The 22,960-nt window shown below is 38.1% G+C and overlaps 2 protein-coding genes across 2 annotated transcripts in view; one reads left to right on the top strand and one right to left on the bottom strand.

The window, feature by feature from the left end:
• The window catches only part of LOC139751141 (uncharacterized), a 295,019-nt gene extending 291,773 nt beyond the window's left edge, over positions 1–3,246 (top strand). The window contains exon 15 of the mRNA XM_071666239.1: positions 679–3,246. Coding sequence (XP_071522340.1) covers positions 679–708 — 30 coding nt within the window. The 3' untranslated portion in view covers positions 709–3,246. The remainder of the gene's footprint in view (positions 1–678) is intronic.
• UbcE2H (ubiquitin conjugating enzyme E2H) overlaps positions 2,337–22,960 on the bottom strand; it is a 145,100-nt gene continuing 124,476 nt past the window's right edge. Inside the window, exon 6 of the mRNA XM_071666793.1 lies at positions 2,337–21,140. Within this exon, the coding sequence (XP_071522894.1) occupies positions 21,013–21,140 (128 nt within the window). The 3' untranslated portion in view covers positions 2,337–21,012. The remainder of the gene's footprint in view (positions 21,141–22,960) is intronic.

Genomic DNA, 22,960 nt, shown 5'->3' with positions numbered 1-22,960 from the left:
CTCACATCCAAGTTGCTAACACAATCACGCAGCTCCTCCAAAACACTCGTCACTCTTCTCATAACCAGGCACATAAGTACCAGCTTTCACCTACCTTTCAAAATACACTCATTTTTATTCACATCAGTCTGGAGCTCACTTACACATTTTCTTACATTCCACATTCCTATAACTCCTCGTACAGCAGAAATCCTACTCTTTCCTTAGCTCTTGCCATCACACTGACCCCATGACCACCTATGAGACACTGCCCTACCATTCTACCCCCTCCCTCTTGAGCTTAGTTTCTCTAAGAGCCAAAACATCCTGATTCCTCCTTCCAAACATCATACCTATCTCTCCCTTCTCATTCTTGCTAACATCCATACACATTCAAATAATGAAACCTGAACTTTTTTGTCCCAGCTTTTAGAAATTAAAATACTAGGAAAGAAGGGTCTCTGACTCCTAGCTTTCATCACTTTTGGTCATCATCTACAACACACACACTACCTGGGACGTATTCTTTCGTCCCAGTCCCTATGCAAGTTTCTCTGGCAAGCAAAACTTGATGCTATATAATGTCCATTGTTCAAGATGAGGAACGTATTATTTAACTATATTATCAGTACATTATGATAATTTTCCCGAGAATAATTTATTTCATGATTTTAGTATCGCATTCTGTCGTTTCCACAGGTTTATATCTCTGGTTCGTTACCCAACTAGAGCAGTCTGCAGTCCAACGTGTGGAAAGCCTCTGTGCCATTATATGCCCTCACCACCTACAACCGACATACACCCTCTTCACCACAACACATAATCAATGACACCCAACACCAACCTACAACACCATAGTCCCTTATCACCACCCTACACCTGTGCACAACCTCCCAACACTGTACCTGCCCCAGCAGGACCATCACGCCACTACCCGAGGTTATCATACATTACCTAACATTATTCTACATTACACTACCCGGGATTCTTCTGCACTACATTAACTGAGGTTATCCTTCACTGTTTGAGGTTAACCTTCACTACATTACCTATGGATATCCTATAATCACTATTTGAGGTTATCCTGCACTTCCTAAGGTTATCCTACATAATAAAAGATTTGGGTTGATAGAACTTTAGACTTTCCCTCACCAGATTGCATATATGGACCAAAAGTGGATCCTCACACAGGAGGCACATCACACTACAGGATCCTCACACTGCTGGTCATCACACTGCAGTTGATGTGAATGATATGCATTGTACAAATGTTGATATAAGTTGATGTAACATCTTATCTAGTGGTTTTAGCAATACCCATTGCTTGACTCAAACATTTTGCACTTTTCAGTGGGTGTGTGTAGTCTCAGTCCTTACATTCCTAACATATTCATGGGTGTAACATGATCTCAGTCTTCCAGCATGTGCAACACCAGCTATCAACATCTGTTTGCTTAAATTAGTCTCAGAGTTTATCATTTTGATTAGAAGCTTCTACACCACATGTCCTCTCTCATTCTTCAGTCACACCAAGAATTTCGTTTTCATGATTCTTCAGAAATACCACAATACAGTGAAACCATTAAGTGCATTCATTTTTTTTAATAGACTGAAGGACTAATTGTGAACCATCCATGAACTCTGGCCTTCCTCTTTAGTTCAATTAAGGTAAGATTTCATGTGTAAAGTCTGTAAGTAATTTTCACCTAGGATTGTGACTCGTTCTAATTTTTACATTATCAATGAGGGATTTATTTTACATCCTGTCTTTGTGTTCATTTAACGAGATGTGGTTAGTGTTTGGCAGACCAGATCAGACGGGTTAACTGGCTGACTACACCACTATTAATTTTGGCTGAAATAAATAGTTCATCTGTTCTCATCTTTCATTCTAACTATATGCATCTGGCTGATGGCTGTATTATGGGAAGCTCATATATAAATCCCCCTTCTGCTGTTTGTATACAGTAATGCTTCATGTAACAAACAGTCCTTATGGAGGTTACACTAACAATATCCACAGTAGTGATAACAATATAACACATTTCTCCTCGCCATGTTCCAGAATCCATAAAGATATCTTAAACAATTTGACTTGCACAGCTGCAACTCGCACTGCAAAATTTCAAAATCCTCACAACAACATCTCTCAAACAAATTGAACACATTTATGAAACTATTTTATCATGCAAAAATCTTAAAAGAATTTTTGTTCATCATAGTTCTCTGAATCCATAACTATACATACACCTTACTGAAAGCTTTCTCCAGAACCTGCATTCCACATTATTTTCCTCTTCACCTGCTTTAGGCTCCACAATCTACATTTCATAAATTTCTTGGATACAGAAACACCATTTACAAATAACACAGAGGCATTTATTTAGCTTAGTTAAGAATATACAAAGTCATGATAGCCCGCATTTACACAATATTTGAGGTGTTGAAAAGTTGTCTCATGGTGGTGCAAAGAGTAATGACACGACATTTCTGCCAGTCGTGTGATGCATATACTCATTTGATTATAATAACCAACATTACATATCAAAAATTTCATTACACGAAATATTTAATTCACACAGAAAATGCTATACAGAAGACAGCAGACCATTAGTTATTTGCTTAAACTCCCAACCATTCCAGAGAGCCATGGAAGAATCAAGATGTATAACAGCTGTCATCAACCATTGTTAACACAAATGTCTTCCGCTAAGTTGGTTATTATACCTGCGGGTATCACATGAGCAGAGCTGAAGGTTTGCCATTCTCAGTACACTCGAAGAAACACTTATGGCATATTGGCTGACATGGGTCAACTTAGGGGACATTATGAACATTATCCTGGACTGTGTTGCAATGATGGAGCTAAACAAACACCAATGTGTTATTGCATTTCATCTAATTCTCAAGACTTTTTAACCATTATTAGGAAAAGTTCAAAAGTATTTAGAAACCACATTCCAACAATGGAATATGAATTTATTTATTCTGAGGTAAATGACAACTCTCAATATTATAATATGATCTGTTAAACCATAAGCCCAAATTACGACAAGTCAACTGCAATGTTTGGGCGATGGACAAGTGATACTAAACTTGGTGTTTATGCAGCTCCTGTCGCTTGTGTTAACATGCCAGCCAAACCCCCCATGAAAGACAGTGAGGTTATGAAAGACAAAGTGCTCTCTGCTCTCATCCAGAAAAAAAAAAAAAAAAAAATATATATATATATATATATATATATATATATATATATATCACTAAAAACCTTTGGCTCAATAGATCTCCCTGGCTTAATGCACTGTTTTACACTGCACAAAAGCAATGTGGCATGCTTGTCACTAAAAGTTTTATAATTCTATGCAAAGATTTTTGTGCTTACAACAAATATATACCTGTAAATCTACCTTCCTGTCCCAATATCACCTAATGTGATCCCACAACACTCAGGAAGCAAGCCATCTTCATGGGCAGGACAGGACATCAAAAAATGTGATGATGCGTGTGCTTTTGTAAGGCAAAAGATTCAACAAGAAGTTGAATCATGAGCATCACAGGTCTTATAATATGTTAAACCATTGTTTGTAATGATAGAGAGAGAGAGATAACGCATACATCTGGAGAGGATGGTTTCAGGTTTACGTCTGGGTGAGTGGTGTGTAAGACTGGGTTGAAAAGGCAGTTGTGTAGTGCATATCGGGTCATGCTGGTGTGCATATTTTGTTAGTTATATTTGTTGGGAAAAGGATCTGTGAATATAGTGTGTTGAAGTGTAAGGCACAGGTCATGTTGGTGTGCATGTTCTGTCACAGTTTTATTTGATGGGGAAAGGATCAGTGAATATAGACTGTTGAAGTGTGAGGCACAGGTATGCATTTATTTCTACTTGGGTTAGTGGTTGGTTGTGGAGTGGTTTAGATAAGAAAGGTTTGTTCTGCTATAAAGAGCATTATGCTTAGCATATTAAGGCAAGTTTGAATTAGAAGTATTCTATTTCGCTATGCAAGTATTAAATGTCTGTGGCTGCAAGGCAGCTCAGTGCCTTGTTTCGTGTGGTTTGTAGCAATGCAATATTTGCTTTTGAAAAAAGTGGGTGATCTGGCAGGTGAGGTGTAGCTTAGTAGTTTAGGGTGAAGAGGAGGAAGGGCTTGGTTAGTGAGTCAGTTGCTGTTCGCCAATGATACTGATCTGGTGGCTGATTCGAGTGAGAAACTGCAGAAGCTGGTGACTGAGTTTGGAAAAGTGTGTTAAAGGAGAAAGTCGAGTAAATGTGAATAAGAGCAAGGTAATTATTAGGTTCCGTAGGGTTGAGGGAAATTGGGATGTAAGTTTGAATGGAGTAAAATTGGAGGAAGTGAAGCATTTTGGATATATGGGAGTGGACTTAGCAGCAAATGGAACCATGGAAGTGGAAGCGAGTCACAGGGTAAGGGAGGGGCCAAAAGTTCTGAGAGTGATGAATGTGTGGAAGGGGAGAACATTATCTTGAAGAGCAAAAATGGGTATGTCTGAAGGAATAGTAATTCCAATGATATTATATGGTTGTGAGGCATGGGCTATAGATAGGGTTGTACAGAGGGTGGATGTGTTGGAAATTAAATGTTTGAGGACAATGTGTGGTGTGAGGGAGTTTAATCAAGTAAGTAATATAAGGGTAAGAGAGATGTGTGGAAATAACAAGAGGGTGGTTGAGAGAGTAGAAGATGGTGTGTTGAAATGGTTTGGACATATGGAGAGAATGAGTGAGGAAAGATTGACAAAGAGGATATAGGTGTCAGAGGTAGAGGGAACAAGTAGAAGCAGAAAAATTTCGAGGTGGAAGGATGAAGTGAAAAAGATTTTGAGCGTTTGGGGACTGAACATACAGGAGGGTGAGAGGCATGCAAAGAACAGAGTCAATTGGAACATGTGGTATATTGAGTTTGATATGCTGTCAATGAAATGAACCAGGGCATGTGAAACGTCTGGGGTAAACCATGGGAAAGTCTGTGGGAACTGTGGTTTCGGTGCATTACACATGACAGCTAAAGACTGAGTGTGAACAAATGTGGCCTTATTTGTCTGTTTTCCTGGCGTGACCTCGCTGAAGCAGGGGGCAGCGATGATGTTCAAGGCAAGCAAGTATGAATATGTATGTGTGTATATATGTATATGTCTTTGTATATGTGTATATGAGTGGATGGGCCATTCTTCGTTTGTTTCCTGGCGCTACCTTATTGATGCGGGAAACAGCAATCAAGTATAATAAATAAATATGAATATATATATATTCATTCGTTTATTTATATATTATACTTTGTCGCTGTATCCCGCGTTAGCGAGGTAGCGCAAGGAAACATACGAAAGAATGGCCCAACCCACCCACATACACATGTATATACATACACGTCCACACACAGACATATAAATACCTATACACTTCAACATATACATATATATACATACACACACATATACAAATGTACACATGTACATAATTGATACTTACTGCCTTTATTCATTCCCGTCGCCAACCCGCCACACATGAAATGACAAACAACCCTTCCCCCCGCATGCACGAAGTAGCACTAGGAAAAGACAACAAAGGCCACATTCGTTCACACTCAGTCTCTAGCTGTCATGTATAATGCACCGAAACCAGCTCCCTTTCCACATCCAGGCCCCACAAAACTTTCCATGGTTTACCCCAGACACTTCACATGCCCTGGTTTAATCCACTGACATCATGTCTACCCCAGTATACCACATCGTTCCAATTCACTCTATTCCTTGCACGCCTTTCACCCTCCTGCATGTTCAGGCCCCACTCACTCAAAATCTCTTTCACTCCATCTTTCCACCTCCAATTTGGTCTCCCACTTCTCCTCGTTCCCTCCACTTCTCACACACACACACACACACACACATATATATATATATATATATATATATATATATATATATATATATATATATATATAAAATGGCGAATAGTACGAAAGATATATATATATATATATATATATATATATATATATATATATATATATATATATATATATATATATATTCATCATATTCACAACTGCCCCAGGGCACCTTTCCCAAGAACTCTTGCAGCTCGAAGGCTGCACTACTTGCAGAAGCAGGCAAATGACGGACTCCTCTGGAATGACTTCTTAGACAAGACTGTTGTCCCTTTTATTTTTTAACAAACAATGAGAGCCTCACATAAGGCACCTATTCACATGCAGTGAAACCACAAGCAGGTAAAGTCTGGTGAGTCCGAATGGAGGAAAACTGGTGGAAGTGAGATGTTTTAGATACCTGGGAGAGAACAAAATGACAAACAGAACCATGGAATCAGAAATGAGTCAGGTTGGGTGTGGGGTAAAGATTCTGGGAGCATCGAGGAATGTGTGAAGAGGTCATTATCTGGGAGGGCATGGGAGTCCCAGCAATGTTACATGAACGCGAGGCATGGGCTATAGATAAGGATGTGCAGAGGAGAGTGGAGGTGCTGAAAATTAAGTGTTTAAGGACAATATGTGGTGTGCAGTGGTTTGATAAAGTATGTAATAAAAGATATAGAGGTATGGTAATAAAGTGTGGTCGAAAGATTAGAAAAGGGCGAGCTAAAATGGTTTGGATGTATTGACAAAATGAGTGAGGAGTGGTTGACAAAGAAGATATATATGTCGGAAGGGTTTCCCACGTCAGCGATGTAGCACCAGGAAACAGACGAATGGCCCATCCACTCATATACAAATATATATACATAAATGTCTATACATGCACATATACATTCATAATCATACCAACATATACAAATATACATACACATACAAAGACATATACATATATACACATGTACACATCGATACTTGCTTGCCTTCATCCACTCCTGGTGTTACCGTGCCTCACAAGAAACAGCATCCCTGGGGATAAGGGAGAAAGAATACTGCCCACATATTCCCCGTGTATCATAACAGGCAAATAAGAGGGGCAGGAGCAGGTTGCTGGAAATCATCCCTTCCTGTATTACTTTCCAAAAGAGGGAACAGAGTAAAGAGCAAGGTGAAGAATTTTCTCTCTAAGCTCTGTCATCTGTTCTTGATGTTACCTCACTCACGCAGGAAGTGGCGAGCAATTACGTAACAAAAACAAATATATAGGGGAGAAAGAATACTTCCTATGTATTCCCTGAGTGTTGTAGAAGACGAATAAAAGGGGAGGGGATGGGGGGATGGAAATCCTCCCCTCCCATTTTTTAAATCTCCAATAAAAGGAACAGAGAAGGGGGCCAAGTGAGGATATTACCTCTAAGGCTCAGTCCTCTGTTCTTAACGCTACCTCACTAACATGGGAAAAGGCAAATATGTATGAAAAAAAACGTGAATACATATTTATTTATTTATTTATTTTGCTTTGTCGCTATCTCCCACGTTAGCGAGGTAGCGCAAGGAATTAGACGAAAGAATGGACCAACCCACTCACATACACATGTATATACATACACATCCACACATGCAGATATAAATAACTATACATCTCAACGTATTCATATATATACACACACAGATATATACATATATACACATATACATAATTCATAGTCTGTCTTTATTCATTCCCATCGCCACCTCGCCACACATGGAATAACATCCCCCTCCCCCCCTCATGTGTGCGAGGTAGCGTTAGGAAAAGACAACAAAGGCCCCATTCGTTCACACTCAGTCTCTAGCTGTCATGTAATAACGCCCGAAACCACAGCTCCCTTTCCACATCCAGGCCCCAAAGAACTTTCCATGGTTTACCCCAGACGCTTCACATGCCCTGATTCAATCCACTGACAGCATATATATATATATATATATATATATATATATATATATATATATATATATATATATATATATATATATATATATATATGAATATTTATTTTATTTATTTATTTTGCTTTGTTGCTGTCTCCCGCGTTAGCAAGGTAGCGAAAGGAAACAGAATGGCCCAACCCACCCACATTCACATGTACATACATACACATCCACACATGCAAATATACATACCTATACATCTCAACGTATACATATATATACACACACAGACATATACATATATACACATGTACATAATTCATACTGGCTCTCCTTATTCATTCCCATAGCCATCCCGCCACAAATGAAAAAACAACCCCCTCCCCCCTCATGTGCATGAGGTAGTGCTAGGAAAACAAAACAAAGGCCACATTCGTTCACACTCAGTCTCAAGCTGTCATGTATAATGCACCAAAACCACAGCTCCCTTTTCACATCCAGGCCCCACAAAACTTTCCATGGTTTACCCCAGATGCTTCACATGCCCTGGTTCAATTCACTGACAGCACGTAGACCCACCTCCAATTTGGTCTCCCACTTCTTGTTCCCTCCACCTCTCACACACACACACACACACACATATATATTTTTTCTTTTCTTTCAAACTATTCGCCATTTCCCGCATTAGCGAGGTAGCGTTAAGAACAGATGACTGGGCCTTTGAGGGACTACCCTCACCTGGCCCAATTCTCTGTTCCTTTTTTGGAAAAAAAAAAGACAAAAAAAAAAAAAAAAAATGAGAGAGGAGGATTTCCAGCCCCCCGCTCCCTCCCCTTTTAGTCGCCTTCTACGACACGCAGGGAATACGTGGGAAGTATTCTTGCTCCCCTATCCCCAGGGATATATATATATATATATATATATATATATATATATATATATATATATATATATATATATATATATATATATATATATATATTCTTTTCTTTCAAACTATTCGCCATTTCCCGCATTAGCGAGGTAGCATTAAGAACAGAGGACTGGGCCTTTGAGGGAATACCCTCACCTGGCCCAATTCTCTGTTCCTTCTTCTGTTTGAAGTGGTTTGGGCACATGGAGAGAATGAGTGAGGAAAGATTGACCAAGAGGATATATGTGTCGGAGGTGGAAGGAACGAGAAGTGGGAGACCAAATTGGAGGTGGAAAGATGGAGTGAAAAAGATTTTGTGTGATCGGGGCCTAAACATGCAGGAGGGTGAAAGGAGGGCAAGGAATAGAGTGAATTGGATCGATGTGGTATACTGGGGTTGACGTGCTGTCAGTGGATTGAATCAGGGCATGTGAAGCGTCTGGGGTAAACCATGGAAAGCTGTGTAGGTATGTATATTTGCGTGTGTGGACGTATGTATATACATGTGTATGGGGGTGGGTTGGGCCATTTCTTTCGTCCGTTTCCTTGCACTACCTCGCAAACGCGGGAGACAGCGGCAAAAAAAAGGCATATGATAGAGTTGATAGAGATGCTCTGTGGAAGGTATTAAGAATATATGGTGTGGGAGGCAAGTTGTTAGAAGCAGTGAAAAGTTTTTATCGAGGATGTAAGGCATGTGTACGTGTAGGAAGAGAGGAAAGTGATTGGTTCTCAGTGAATGTAGGTTTGCGGCAGGGGTGTGTGATGTCTCCATGGTTGTTTAATTTGTTTATGGATGGGGTTGTTAGGGAGGTAAATGCAAGAGTTTTGGAAAGAGGGGCAAGGATGAAGTTTGTTGGGGATGAGAGAGCTTGGGAAGTGAGTCAGTTGTTGTTCGCTGATGATACAGCGCTGGTGGCTGATTCATGTGAGAAACTGCAGAAGCTGGTGACTGAGTTTGGTAAAGTGTGTGAAAGAAGAAAGTTAAGAGTAAATGTGAATAAGAGCAAGGTTATTAGGTACAGTAGGGTTGAGGGTCAAGTCAATTGGGAGGTGAGTTTGAATGGAGAAAAACTGGAGGAAGTGAAGTGTTTTAGATATCTGGGAGTGGATCTGGCAGCGGATGGAAACATGGAAGCGGAAGTGGATCATAGGGTGGGGGAGGGGGCGAAAATTCTGGGAGCCTTGAAGAACGTGTGGAAGTCGAGAACATTATCTCGGAAAGCAAAAATAGGTATGTTTGAAGGAATAGTGGTTCCAACAATGTTGTATGGTTGCGAGGCATGGACTATGGATAGAGTTGTGCGCAGGAGGATGGATGTGCTGGAAATGAGATGTTTGAGGACAATGTGTGATGTGAGGTGGTTTGATCGAGTAAGTAACGTAAGGGTAAGAGAGATGTGTGGAAATAAAAAGAGCGTGGTTGAGAGAGCAGAAGAGGGTGTTTTGAAATGGTTTGGTCACATGGAGAGAATGAGTGAGGAAAGATTGACCAAGAGGATATATGTGTCGGAGGTGGAGAGAACGAGGAGAAGAGGGAGACCAAATTGGAGGTGGAAAGATGGAGTGAAAAAGATTTTGTGTGATCGGGGCCTGAACATGCAGGAGGGTGAAAGGAGGGCAAGGAATAGAGTGAATTGGAGCGATGTGGTATACCGGGGTTGACGTGCTGTCAGTGGATTGAATCAAGGCATGTGAAGCGTCTGGGGTAAACCATGGAAAGCTGTGTAGGTATGTATATTTGCATGTGTGGACGTATGTATATACATGTGTATGGGGGTGGGTTGGGCCATTTCTTTCGTCTGTTTCCTTGCGCTACCTCGCAAATGCGGGAGACAGCGACAAAGAAAAAAAAAAAAAAAAAAAAAAAAAAAACAATATATATATATATATATATATATATATATATATATATATATATATATATATATATATATATATATATACATACATATATATATATATATACATACATACATATGTATATATATATATATTCATACATATTTGCCATTTACCGCGTTAGCAGGGTAGCATTAAGAACACAGGACTGAGCCTTGGAGGAAATATCCTCACTTGGCCCCCTTCACTGTTCCTTCATTTGGAAAATTAAAAATGGAAGGAGAGAACTTCCAGCCCCCTGCTCCCTCCCCTTTTAGTCGCCTCCTACATTATGCAGGAAATACGTAGGAAGTATACAATCAAATGAGCACAGTCCTATCCCCTTGAATGGATAACCATTCGCACTCAACAACCATATGACATGAAATTCATTTCCCAACAAGAAACATCAGCACAAAGGCCATAAACAAACTTAACACCCTCAGTTAAACTTACTGGTACCAAATTTAGACAAGAAAAGAATCTCTTAGTATCCCTTACAAACAATTTATTTACTCCATCCTACACTACACTTCACCAGCCTGGTCATCCAACCTTTCAAAAGCACATATAACAGAATTGCAAACCACAAAAACAATCTCACACTGCCTAGCGACCAAAAACATTCAACATCCATCAAATGAGACTAAAATACTCAAAGTGCAATCCTACCTCAAAATGCTTCGCTTTAAATTATTTGCAACAGCACCATACCCTTCCCATCCACACCATTCCAAACTAACCATCAACTCCCATATAAAAATAAAAAAGCTTACCCATCTCGTACTTCAGCAACCTCTACTCACAAATCCCCCAATCCTATTAAGTAAAAACACTGACAAAACATATATGCATTAGGCACTAAACAACCACTTTCCCAATTTGTTCATCCCATTAGGCTCACATCATCTGAAACCACACTCCCTAGAAATACAAGAGTCATACTCTCCCATCTACACTCAGGACATCACACACACCACTTCAATCACAGATTCAACGTATCCAAAGACCCTTCATGCCCACAATGCAGCTTCCACAATTAAGACCGAACACTTAATGATCAATCGCCCCACATTCTCCCCATATAGACACGCACACAACAATACGAAGTTTCATGACCTATGGTTCTGGCCAGTGGGCATGGATGGCCCTCCTGAGTGCTGTGGGAGCCTTTTGAGTCATAAGGGATTCTTGAGGCAGGATGTAATTAATTGAATACACATATACTTTTAATGTGACTTTCATTAGTGTGGTCTTAGGAATTTGTTTTCCAATATAGTCCACATTATGAGACACTGGAAGAACCATGCAGTTGTCCCTGCTCTAGACCCCATCATCCAAGCAAGCAGTTGTGTCCATGAGACTGATCTTTATTATCTAATGAATTATGGAAGTGCCAATGTCCTACATAAAAACATTTCGAATTCTAAAAACAAGTCAAAATAGATCATGCTAAGAACCTGCAGCAAGAATGCCATGTGTGTTTAGTAAAATGCTCCATGAAGGATCACTTAAGCACATCTTTAACCATGTTCCAATGTGAATCAACAGCAATGTCTACAAATTTTCAATGTTTCCAGGCAGGTCTAGGCCTGATATTAAAAACTAACATGGATTACAAGGTGCTCAAAAAAAAAGGGAGGAACCCTCCATTGCAGGCAATATTCTGTTTGCATTTTATACTGAAATTTCAAATAAATCCTTTTGTAGCATTAATGACAATGCTACAAAACTTTGAAAGTCATCATCCCTTCCTTGCAGCAGGTAAAAAAGAAAAATATATTAAAAAAGGCAATACTCTATTCAAAACAAATAACAATCTTGAAAGCAAACTGATGAATGATCATTTATATCTAATCAAACCCATCAATGTTGATTTTTTCAATCTTCCAATTCTTGCCTAAGCACATTTTCCCTATTATCAATATAACATCCAATGCATGCGATAAATTTCATTTACAAAACTCATCCAAGGCCGAGAGTAAACTAATATTATATAAAACTATTTTATCCAACCAACCATGAAAAAAAAATTAAAAATTTATCCACTAAAATTAAAATATCTATGCTACCTGCTCAAGCAATGTGGGGATAAGAGTGGAATCAACATTGGCAATCCAACAAAAATAAATAATGAATGATTCATGTTACAGTTGTCACTGACTTTTAGCGGTGGTAACAAAGAAAACTTCTTTCACTACAACACAATAAAACGCACTGATCATTGTTATCTTTCTCATTCTCATAAATTAAAAAGTAAGAAAACAAACTGCCAACTATGACAGTAAGTGGAATTACACCACTATCACTTACCCAAGATGGAAAATACTGGGTCCCCAGTGGTTGTTTCTCAACATCTAAACCTTTTCTTCACAACCTTCCATGTATCACACTACTCCTGAGCACTTGCCCTTAAAGCTTTGGGGGGCTGGCAAGCATTAATGGTCCTTAAGTGCTAATAGCCATACCAAAACAAGTCTAAGAAACCATCACTCTCAGATAGTAGCACTTCACTCATTTTGAAATCCTTCAGTAGTGTTACACAACTAACTTATGGCTCTATGCTTACCAAACTGTAGCAACTGGTCAACTTATGACTTTTGTACTTAATATGGTCTGATTCAATCACCATGAACATACGTGAAAAATGAATCTGTTTTGTAAAAGTAGCATACAAGCTTGAAATTACATGAATTCAAAATGTGTTATGAAGTAGATACCCAGAGAACAACGAGCACAAAGACCAATGTTTGGATGACCCTACTGTTAAAACTCTACACACAGCAACAGCATAGCTCCGCTCCTCATGCAGAGACAAACCACACTGTAATACTACTAACAGTCTTTACAGATACATCAGGCAACTCCTGTTATAAAACATATCTAAACAATTGTAGGCAAAAAATAAAGAATTTAACAGACTTAAAAAAGTATTTAGTGTAATACCTGCTCTTGTTAACCACAGTCACAATGCACAGATAGAGTAACCTTTAAATATCGTTATGAAATATTGAAAAAATGGAGAAAAATGCATTCCTGAACAAAACATACCCTGTTATTGATTCTACAGGCATCACACACAATGTTGGTATAAGGATATAGAGTGTGAATGATGCATAATTGTCAGTTCTAATAGATAGAAAATAAAACTGTTACATTTACAAGCATTAATATAATAATAATTATTCAATATGCTCATTAGGATTTTCACGCAGTACCTGGCTCAAAATTTAAATCAAATCTAATCTGTAACCAAAACAAGAGTCATGCCTAAGATTTTAAGTCCAGGAATATATTTACTGGCTATAATGTTAATAACCTCAATAAAATTTAACAAACTGTTAGTGTGACAAACTGTTCACTTACCCTATATGTTATATAATTTTCAGAGTTGCTCATACACAAAATTAGGGAGCGCTATGCTAAATTTCAATATAAGACATTTCTATACCTATGCCAAACACTTCTTAACCCATAGTAATGTGTCTGTAAGCAAATCCTGTAACTCTCAAATAAATATTTGTCACCTAAATATACCTTCCATGAGAACACATCATATACATACCAATTTAACAAGAGTAAACTATATATCTAACGAGCAACATTTCCAAATAAGCTCACTCTATTACACTCAAAAGTTAAATGAGGCAACATAGCAAGAAGCTCAATTAACAACTCTTTCTACAAAGCTATGCTCGAGTTGACTGTGATAATGAAAGAAAAATCGCATGTGGTGGGCAGAGCACCTCTAGTCCAACTCCAGCCTTAATTCTCACATAACATGCCTGAGAGACTTAGCCTCTTGGCCACACCCAAGAGTTACCCACAAAGAATAGATATCTCACAATGAACCACGACCTGATATTTTTTAAAAAGTAAGCATTTGGAGAGATCAACTTTTCTAAAATTCAGCCATGGATTTTAGGTCACCATACACCTAAATCTCAATTTTTTTGTAATGTTTTTCATGAGGACAGATATTTAATGACATTTCATAAGCGTACATTCCCAAAAGCATGCATATCGTGGTGTTTCTGTCATATTGTCATCTGTGTCTAATGTGAAGCATGAATATCGTAAGCAAAGTGAACTATACATTCAAATCAGCTGCCAATGAGCCATTGATACTATCAAATGTTTTCATATTTGTAATACATATATATTCCACTTTCAGCTAAAACTGTTTTGACCTGACAATAATTCATGTATTACTTGTCTCTTCAAAGCACCAAAACATCTATAAAAGGCATAAAAAAGATATATCAACAGATGCAGAAAATCATATTTTGAGTGGGGAGACTAAGTCTTCCATACCCTAACTCAAAACACATCAGGAGTTTCTATACTATGCAGTGCAGATATCTATTGAAAAAAACAAAAATCAAAAAAGTACATAATATCTATGTTTTCACATAAATGAAAGATATATTTTACTGTGAATAAATATACATACATAAACCAATTACTTGAACACATGGAGGCTAACAAAGCTATCATGCAAACTTCAAAAGTTTTTTAAATTATGGTTTATATATGTACATTTTTCACAGTTAACTAGTTACATATTGCACAATATAAAGCTAGTATTCTTTTAAGTATTATTCATATTTCAAATGTTTTTCTCTTCAACATTTAAATCTGACTGTTATCTAGACTTATAATCTACTATGTTACTCATCAATCTACATTTACTGGAATAAAACATTTAGTGACTCTGGACCAATAAAAATAAAATTTTTCCATCAATCTAGGAACCTTTAAAAATAATCAAAATATCAATTTTACACTTACTAAAATAATGTAAAAAATCAAATCAAATGATATTACAGGAAACAATATCGTAAGTATGTATCATGGCATTCATTAGAGTAATACAAGTTTGAAATACAGATGGACAGTCCTCTTAAAATGACAAAGTGATTTTCATTGTAGGATAACCATAATATCTAACAGTAAACAACTTCTAAGTATCTATATTATAACTGGACTCTCCCCCAGATGGTAATTAATGGGCTGGTAATACACGATACAGCATTCTCCTAACCTAAATAACTCAACAAATCACAGGTTTTACTGTCTTCAGCATGGGAAATGGATTCTCACTGTTCTGCTATTTGTATTTCTAAAACTAACAAGTATAATCTATGCCACTTTTTATTCTTCAGTGGGTAGCAATCTCCCAGGCAAAATGGAGTAACTTAAGTCTGGGGTCTTGCGGCAGTGACAGGGCCTGCACTCACATGGTAGATAATGCTCACCAGCCAAGCCTGGCCACAGGATTGAATTGATCCTTTTTTGGTGAGAGCACAGCATGTTACCACTGCATCATGATGCCCCTTCTTGTTTTCCAATTATGAAATATGCTGAACACAATCTTTTTACCTTCAGTATCTTAAATTCTGCCTTTCTGGAAAAAATTCTTGATTTCATGAACATACCTTCAAGCTCTGAAACATGTGACTGTAAATGCTCACCACCATTGGCCAGTATTACCAAATCTAATGAGAGAAGCTGTAACATACTCTTTTAAAATCACCAAAGTTAATCAAGAAAATCTGAAAATCAAATTCAATCCTGGGTACTGGACAGACTGTTACTACCCACAGCAGGCCCAGAGCTGGTCACTTTGTTTAACCCCTACTCTCATGGAATGGGGACTTGAACTTACCCATTGGAAGAAAATCTTAAAACTAGATGCTTTTCAATTTTAAAAAGTAAAAATGTGATGACTAGCATACCTTGATTACAGGCATGCACATTAAGAGAAATGATAAAAATGCAAGTTCAATAACTTTAGGAGTTTACAAAAACAAATATTAAACTGAAAGCTAAATCTTTTGCCCCAAAATTTATTGAAGTGTTAGAGGACATGAATCAGAACTAGCATGGCATAACTATGTGACTCAAAACTAGTGTGGCAAAAACATGCACACCTAAAAATTGTCTCATGGATTGTGAAGCTATCTTTGAGGTTCTGAGTGTATCATAATGGATCTCATCAGAAACCCCAAAAGTTGTCAGCTACCAAGCACTGAGGCACAGGACTGTCAAACACAGTTTAGTATTTCCTTGAGATTAGTATACTACAGCTTAAAATATTTTTTGATTAACAACAAGATATGAAATTAGTTTCCATCAATCCCTTCAGCCACAACCTATAGATTTACTAAAGACAAACAAAAGTAACTATCAAATACACAGTGTTAATCCTTCCTTCTTCTTTAATGTGGCACAATGATTAGTGACTAGATGTGGCATCTATAGTTTTCTATATACTAAACTGATGTTCTGTGGTCTACATTCAGAATACTGCTGTATTTCTCCATTCAAGCTTAGAACTGGACTTTTCTACAATCTATAAAAATTTCTTGTATGCCACTTATGGTGGGAAAATATAGTTACAGTAATACACATAGCTCTTCAAGCCAACCAGTCACATGGATCATTTTGGCCAGACATTGTCCTAAACTTACTTTTGTCATTTATCATTTCATTTGTTTTTTCTTGCAAATGATGGTCCCATAGATCATAAGATCAACGGTCCCATGGGTCATTTAGATCAATCTTCCCACTACTGATTAAAGGCTAGAGTCTCCAAGTAACATGCTACTGTAACCAACCAATGCAGGTATCTGGTTTGCAACTACTATATCCAGACTCCTTCAAAAAACGATGACAAATGCAATGTAATGAATGAAGTGCATACCGAGTCCTTAAGTTCAAACATCTTAGCACTAAAACAAAATACAGACACATTAAACTATCTGTCATCATATAAGATAAACAAAGACACAGTCACACACAACATTATTTATAACATTGTACTCCCACACATCCAAGCTCAAACTACATCAAAAGTTTCAATGACAGTAAAAAGTAGTTGAGCATATTTTATTGAAACTTCTGAACTTTTCCTACATAAATAGTCAAAAGTACTTGAAAAGACTGAAAATGTGAAAACTTCCATCTTCACATACATTTGGTATTTCACAAACTTTTAACGGAGAGAAGGCTTGTGGTGTCTGGGAGTACATAACTTGGCCACTCCTGTCCCTTTACCAGACAACAGCTGGTGCATTTCGAGTCAGCTCCTTTACACCTAAAACACAGAATTGACTTCTCAAATTAGGATCTTTGAGAAAAAATATAACTGAAACTTATGAACAAGCATTTCTGAAAATAGAAGGTTTACTAATAAAAAATTGACAGTGCTTATCTCAAAAGTACAAGATGAGGTAATAATATTTAAAGACCATCCAAATGTGTAATGACCAGAAAATTAAAAAATTAAGTAAAGATGACAAGATAGAGGATGACACTGATGGCCTGTGGTACTCTATCATTATTCATTTGTTTTCATATATAAAGATGCATTTGTTCTCATATATAAAGATGTAATACTGCGGGGCTCCGCCTGCTCAAGGTTACACCGCAAGAGAAAAGTCATCTTTGGCAAGGCTGTATCACTGGAAGTACAGTCTGGTCAAATAATTTATCTATCCAAAGAAGCCTACATTTCCCTGCTACTGGAAATAGTGCAGCCTTGGGCTGCAGGAGCCTTAGAAAGGTTCTGGGTAACACCAAGACACTTTCATTAAAATTGGTCCTGGAACAATTATCAATGAACAATCAAATAAATAAATAAATATACATATATTGGTGTGACCAGAATCTGCTTGTTTGAGTTTATACCACAAGTGGAAAGTCCCCTTTGGCAAGTTTACAGAGGCATCAGTCACTTGACAAAACAGCATATAGACTCATCAAAGGACTTCTTGCTTTAACAAGTCCATCCTATCCATACTACTAAGTGAAGCACAGTCTTGAAGCTGCAGAAGCCCCTGGATAAGGGGTTATGGGGATGAATCATATACAAATATACACATGTTCATATTCATACTCGCTTGCCTTCATCCATTCCTGCCACCATCCTGCTCCACAGGAGACAGCAACACTACCCCCTGCATCAGCGAGGTAGTGTCAAGAAAACAAACAGAAAAGGCCACACTCATTCACACTCAGTCTCTAACTGTCACATGTAATGCACCAAAACCACAGCTCCCTATCCAAATCCAGGCCCCAAAGACCTTTCCATGCTTTACCCCAGGCGTTTCAAATGCCCTGGTTCAGTCCACTGACAGCACGTTGACCCTGCTATACCACATCGTTCCAATTCACTCCACTCCTTGCACGCCTCTCACCCTCCTGTATGTTCAGGCCCCAATCGCTCAAAATCTTTTTCACTCCATCCTTCCACCTCCAATTTGGTCTCCCTCTTCTCCTTGTTCCCTCCACCTCTGACATATATATCCTCTTTGTCAACATTTCCTCACTCATTCTCTCCATATGTTCAAACCATATCAACACACCCTCTTCAGCTCTCTCAACCGCACTCTTTTTATTTCCACATATCTCTCTTACCTTTTCATTACTTAATCACACCACCTCACACCACATATTGTCTCAGGACCCCTTTCTAAGAAAGAAACTTGGCACTACCCCAGTACCTCTCTCCATGAGCTCCTGCAGCTCAAGGGCTGCTCTACTTCCAGTAGCAGGGAGAAGATGGACTCCTTTGGAGTAAGAAGTTCTTTGATGAGAGTGAATTTATCGAGACTGAATTTATCTTACCAATTCATTAGACTGAATTTATCTTACCAATTCATTAGACTGAATCTTTTTTTCTTTCTTTCGAAACTATTCGCCATTTCCCGCATTAGCGAGGTAGCGTTAAGAACAGAGGACTGGGCCTTTGAGGGAATACCCTCACCTGGCCCAATTCTCTGTTCCTTCTTTTGAAAAAAAGAAGAATCAATTTTCATAAAACTGTTCTGCATTACCTAAGACCTTTCTAAAGGATCCTGCAACTCAAGCTGCACTCCTCCCACTAGCAATGAAACAGACTCCCTTGGAAAGAGAAGTTCTTTAACAAGAATGTACTTCCAATGATACAACCTCCCCAATGGTGACTCTTCATTTGCAGTGTTACCTAAAGCAGGTGGTGTCCTGTACTCCCAATGATACAGCTTTTCTACAAGTGACTTTTTACCTGCAGTGTTACCTCATACAGATGGAGGAACAGTTGTGTATATATATATGTTCTTTGCTCCTGCCTTAGCAAGGTAATATCAAGAACACATGACAGATGATACATTTATATACTGCTATTTGTATCTTGTACATAATACAGAAATAAAATAGAATAATATTTGCGATATAATAAATGATTTACCATATATAACAAGATGTGCTGTAGGTCAAGAGTGACAACCTGCATATTAAGTAACATTAACTACCAATATAAGAATATGAGTCAAACATATTTGCAAACAAAGAAGCCATACAGGAGCTAAGTCAGGAATACACATGGGGGAACAAATCAGTGGCACTAGGAAAGAAAACATCTCCTGTATAAAAACTATTCCTTCATTTTTCTGAGAAGGAGTCACTGTTTACACTTAATATAATCTCTGTGAACGATTGTGAAGCTCCAAGACTCACTGTGATGCCAGCCATTTGTCCAAAGGCAACGGTTTTTTAGGGAAAATCTTGTTTGATCACAAACTATTTGATCTGTGGAGAAACTATATCACTTAGTTACCTATATACAAGAATTGCATTTCAGTTTTGTTATGAAGAGAGTATTCTAAACAATATTACTGCCAGTTTTACTCATGTAGCATTCAGTACTTTTTTTTAGTAAAATCTTATAAAAATTACAGCATTATATTTTCTTTTTGCATACTTGCACCATATACCCTTGAATATGCATTCTGTTTATCTATTTTTCCAATTAACACATACTTGAGGTAACTACTGTATAACATAATATCCAATGATGTGAATTTTTAAGGCAACACATACCTCCTTAATGGTAGCTCTGAAAAACTGAAGTTAACATGGGGAAATTGTTAATTCCAAACAACTGACAGGCCCAACTGCAAAGTCAGTGTGTTATCTGGGTGTTCAACAATGAAATGCTTCCCTGAAATGGCACAAAAACAAACACTCATGGAATGCCACGTAACATGGTCTTATTGATCACAGTTTCACTTGCACAGTAATCAGTCTGATCAGCTCATTCTGGATTAATCCAAAAAGGATTAATGGAAAAATGCCTCAACAGATTTACATTTTCATCATATGACATTAAACTGGATTGCATACCATTAATAGTGTGATTAATTCTCACATATCATACAGGCAGCATCTTTATGTACAAAAGTATTAGAAATAAGGCTGCAAGGTTTCAATAACCATCTGCCATTCAACATCCAGAAACAGACAAGTTTGGACCTCACTTTTATTGTTATATATTGTAATTATCATGAAAAATTATGCTGTGGCATGTAAACAGCTGGCTTGGAGTCTGGAGCATGAGGTGAGGGGGCAAGGGGAGGATGAAGAAGACTGCGATGATTCATGGATCAGCTGGGGTGGTTAGAGTTCCATGTCTTGTGCTTCATCTTCAGAGAAGTCAGACATGGAAGACTCAGAGTCCGAAGAATCTGCCTGGGCAGCTTCTTGTTCCTTTAGAGCCTCTTCTGTTGCATATCGCTTAACATAGTCTGGAAAGTACATTCCATTATTATCATGGGTTATGAAAATAAAAATGAACAGAAAAATACACTGACTTAGGAGTATAGCTGACATATGATTAAGGCTGTCCCCCTGTATCTTGATGGGCAACCTTCATTAGTAAGAAAAGTTACCAAAGATCTTAAATTAGCAAAAGTGCAAACTAAGTTTTACAGATGTTCAATAATGATCATTAATTCCTTACACAAACAAAAAACAGACCTGAAGTTCTTTCACACATGTTCACTATTTCCTGTGTTAGTAAGGTAGACCCAGGAACTAATGAAGAAATGGCCTTATCTGCTCACATCCACCATTGTGCTGTTGTGCATAATGCATAAAAACTAAGAGACCCCTATCCACAATCAGTCTCCTGTTAAGTTTACCTGTTACCTATCAACAAACACCTATTAATTTCTTGGGCTTTCTATAAGACTTGAAGATTATTCCACAAAGTAATAAGCAGACAACTGGCTGAATGATCAAGTGAATCAGGCTTATCTAACATCCTACTGCTTTGACATCTACTAATTTCTACATCTTTGAATCCCTCCTCAACACCCACATCCTTAGACATCTTAAATCTCAGTCTTCTCTCTTACCACCCTTATGGGTTCTGTTAGGCAAGGTCCACTGGTGATATTGTTTCCTATCTTACTAATGCCTGGTCATCATCCCTGAAAGATTTTGGGAAACCCTAAGCAGCTGCCCTTGACATTTCCAAAGCTTTCGACAGGGTATGGCTTTGACAGAAAGTAGCATCAGGGTCTCATCTCTAAACTCCCTTCTTTTGGCTTCCCTCCCTTCACTTTTCTCCTTCATATGTAACTACCTCTCTGGGTGATCTATTTCTGTGGTTGTTAATGGATCAGCCTCTCCCCCTCTCCACATTAACAGCAGAATCCCTCGAAGTTCTGTCCAGTCTCCTACACTTTTTTTACTCTTTATCAATGGTTTCCTTTCTTCAACAAATAACCAAATATAGTCATACCATGACAACTCAACACTGCATTCCTCCACGTCCTTCATTTCTGCTCCTTCTTCTCTCACTTAATCTGCATCTTGCGTAACAAAACTTACACAATAAACTCAGACTTGGACACAATATCTAAGAAGGGTAAACAAAATCTGGCTAAGGGTAATGCCTCGAAGACCCAGTCTATACCCATCTCTATTGAAAATTTATCAAAACTTTTTTCTTTGATGATTCTGTAATTCCACCTCTTGACTTGATGAACATACTTGGTATTACTGTAACATCCACTCTATCTGGGAAACCTCATACTACGGAAATAGCCAAGTCTGCCTCTAAGAAACTGGAAGTCCTGTTTAGATGTCATTTTTTTCTTAAGAACAATTGTTCTGCTTACACAAATGACTGATCTGTCCTTGTATGGAGTGCTGCTCTAACATCAGCATCCTTTCTTAACAGAGTTGAGTCAACAGTGGTCTGACTCATAAACTCTCTCAGGATAACCTCAACACCAGACCTTCTTGCCCTACATCATAATGTTAGCTCACTCTGCCTCTTCCATAGATATCAATTTGGTTTTTGCTCCCAAGAGCTGGCTGTTTGCATGCCTCCACCATCAACCAGACCATGCAAGCTGCTGCATCAAATGCTTACTGTGTGGCTGTTGCAAACTCAAAAGTGGGCCATTTTGATCATTTTTTCCCTACATCTTGAAGGTTTGGAACTCTCTACCCTCTCATGTCTTTCCCAATAACAATGATCTGGCATACTTCAAAAGGTTTTACCACTTTCTGCAAAATTCATAAATACTTTCCCTTTTTTTTTTCTTTTTCCATT

This window comes from Panulirus ornatus, chromosome 11, assembly GCF_036320965.1.
Source record: "Panulirus ornatus isolate Po-2019 chromosome 11, ASM3632096v1, whole genome shotgun sequence".
Classification (NCBI taxonomy): domain Eukaryota; kingdom Metazoa; phylum Arthropoda; class Malacostraca; order Decapoda; family Palinuridae; genus Panulirus; species Panulirus ornatus.
Note: the sequence above shows the minus strand (reverse complement) of the source record. Positions and strands in the feature narration are given on the sequence as shown.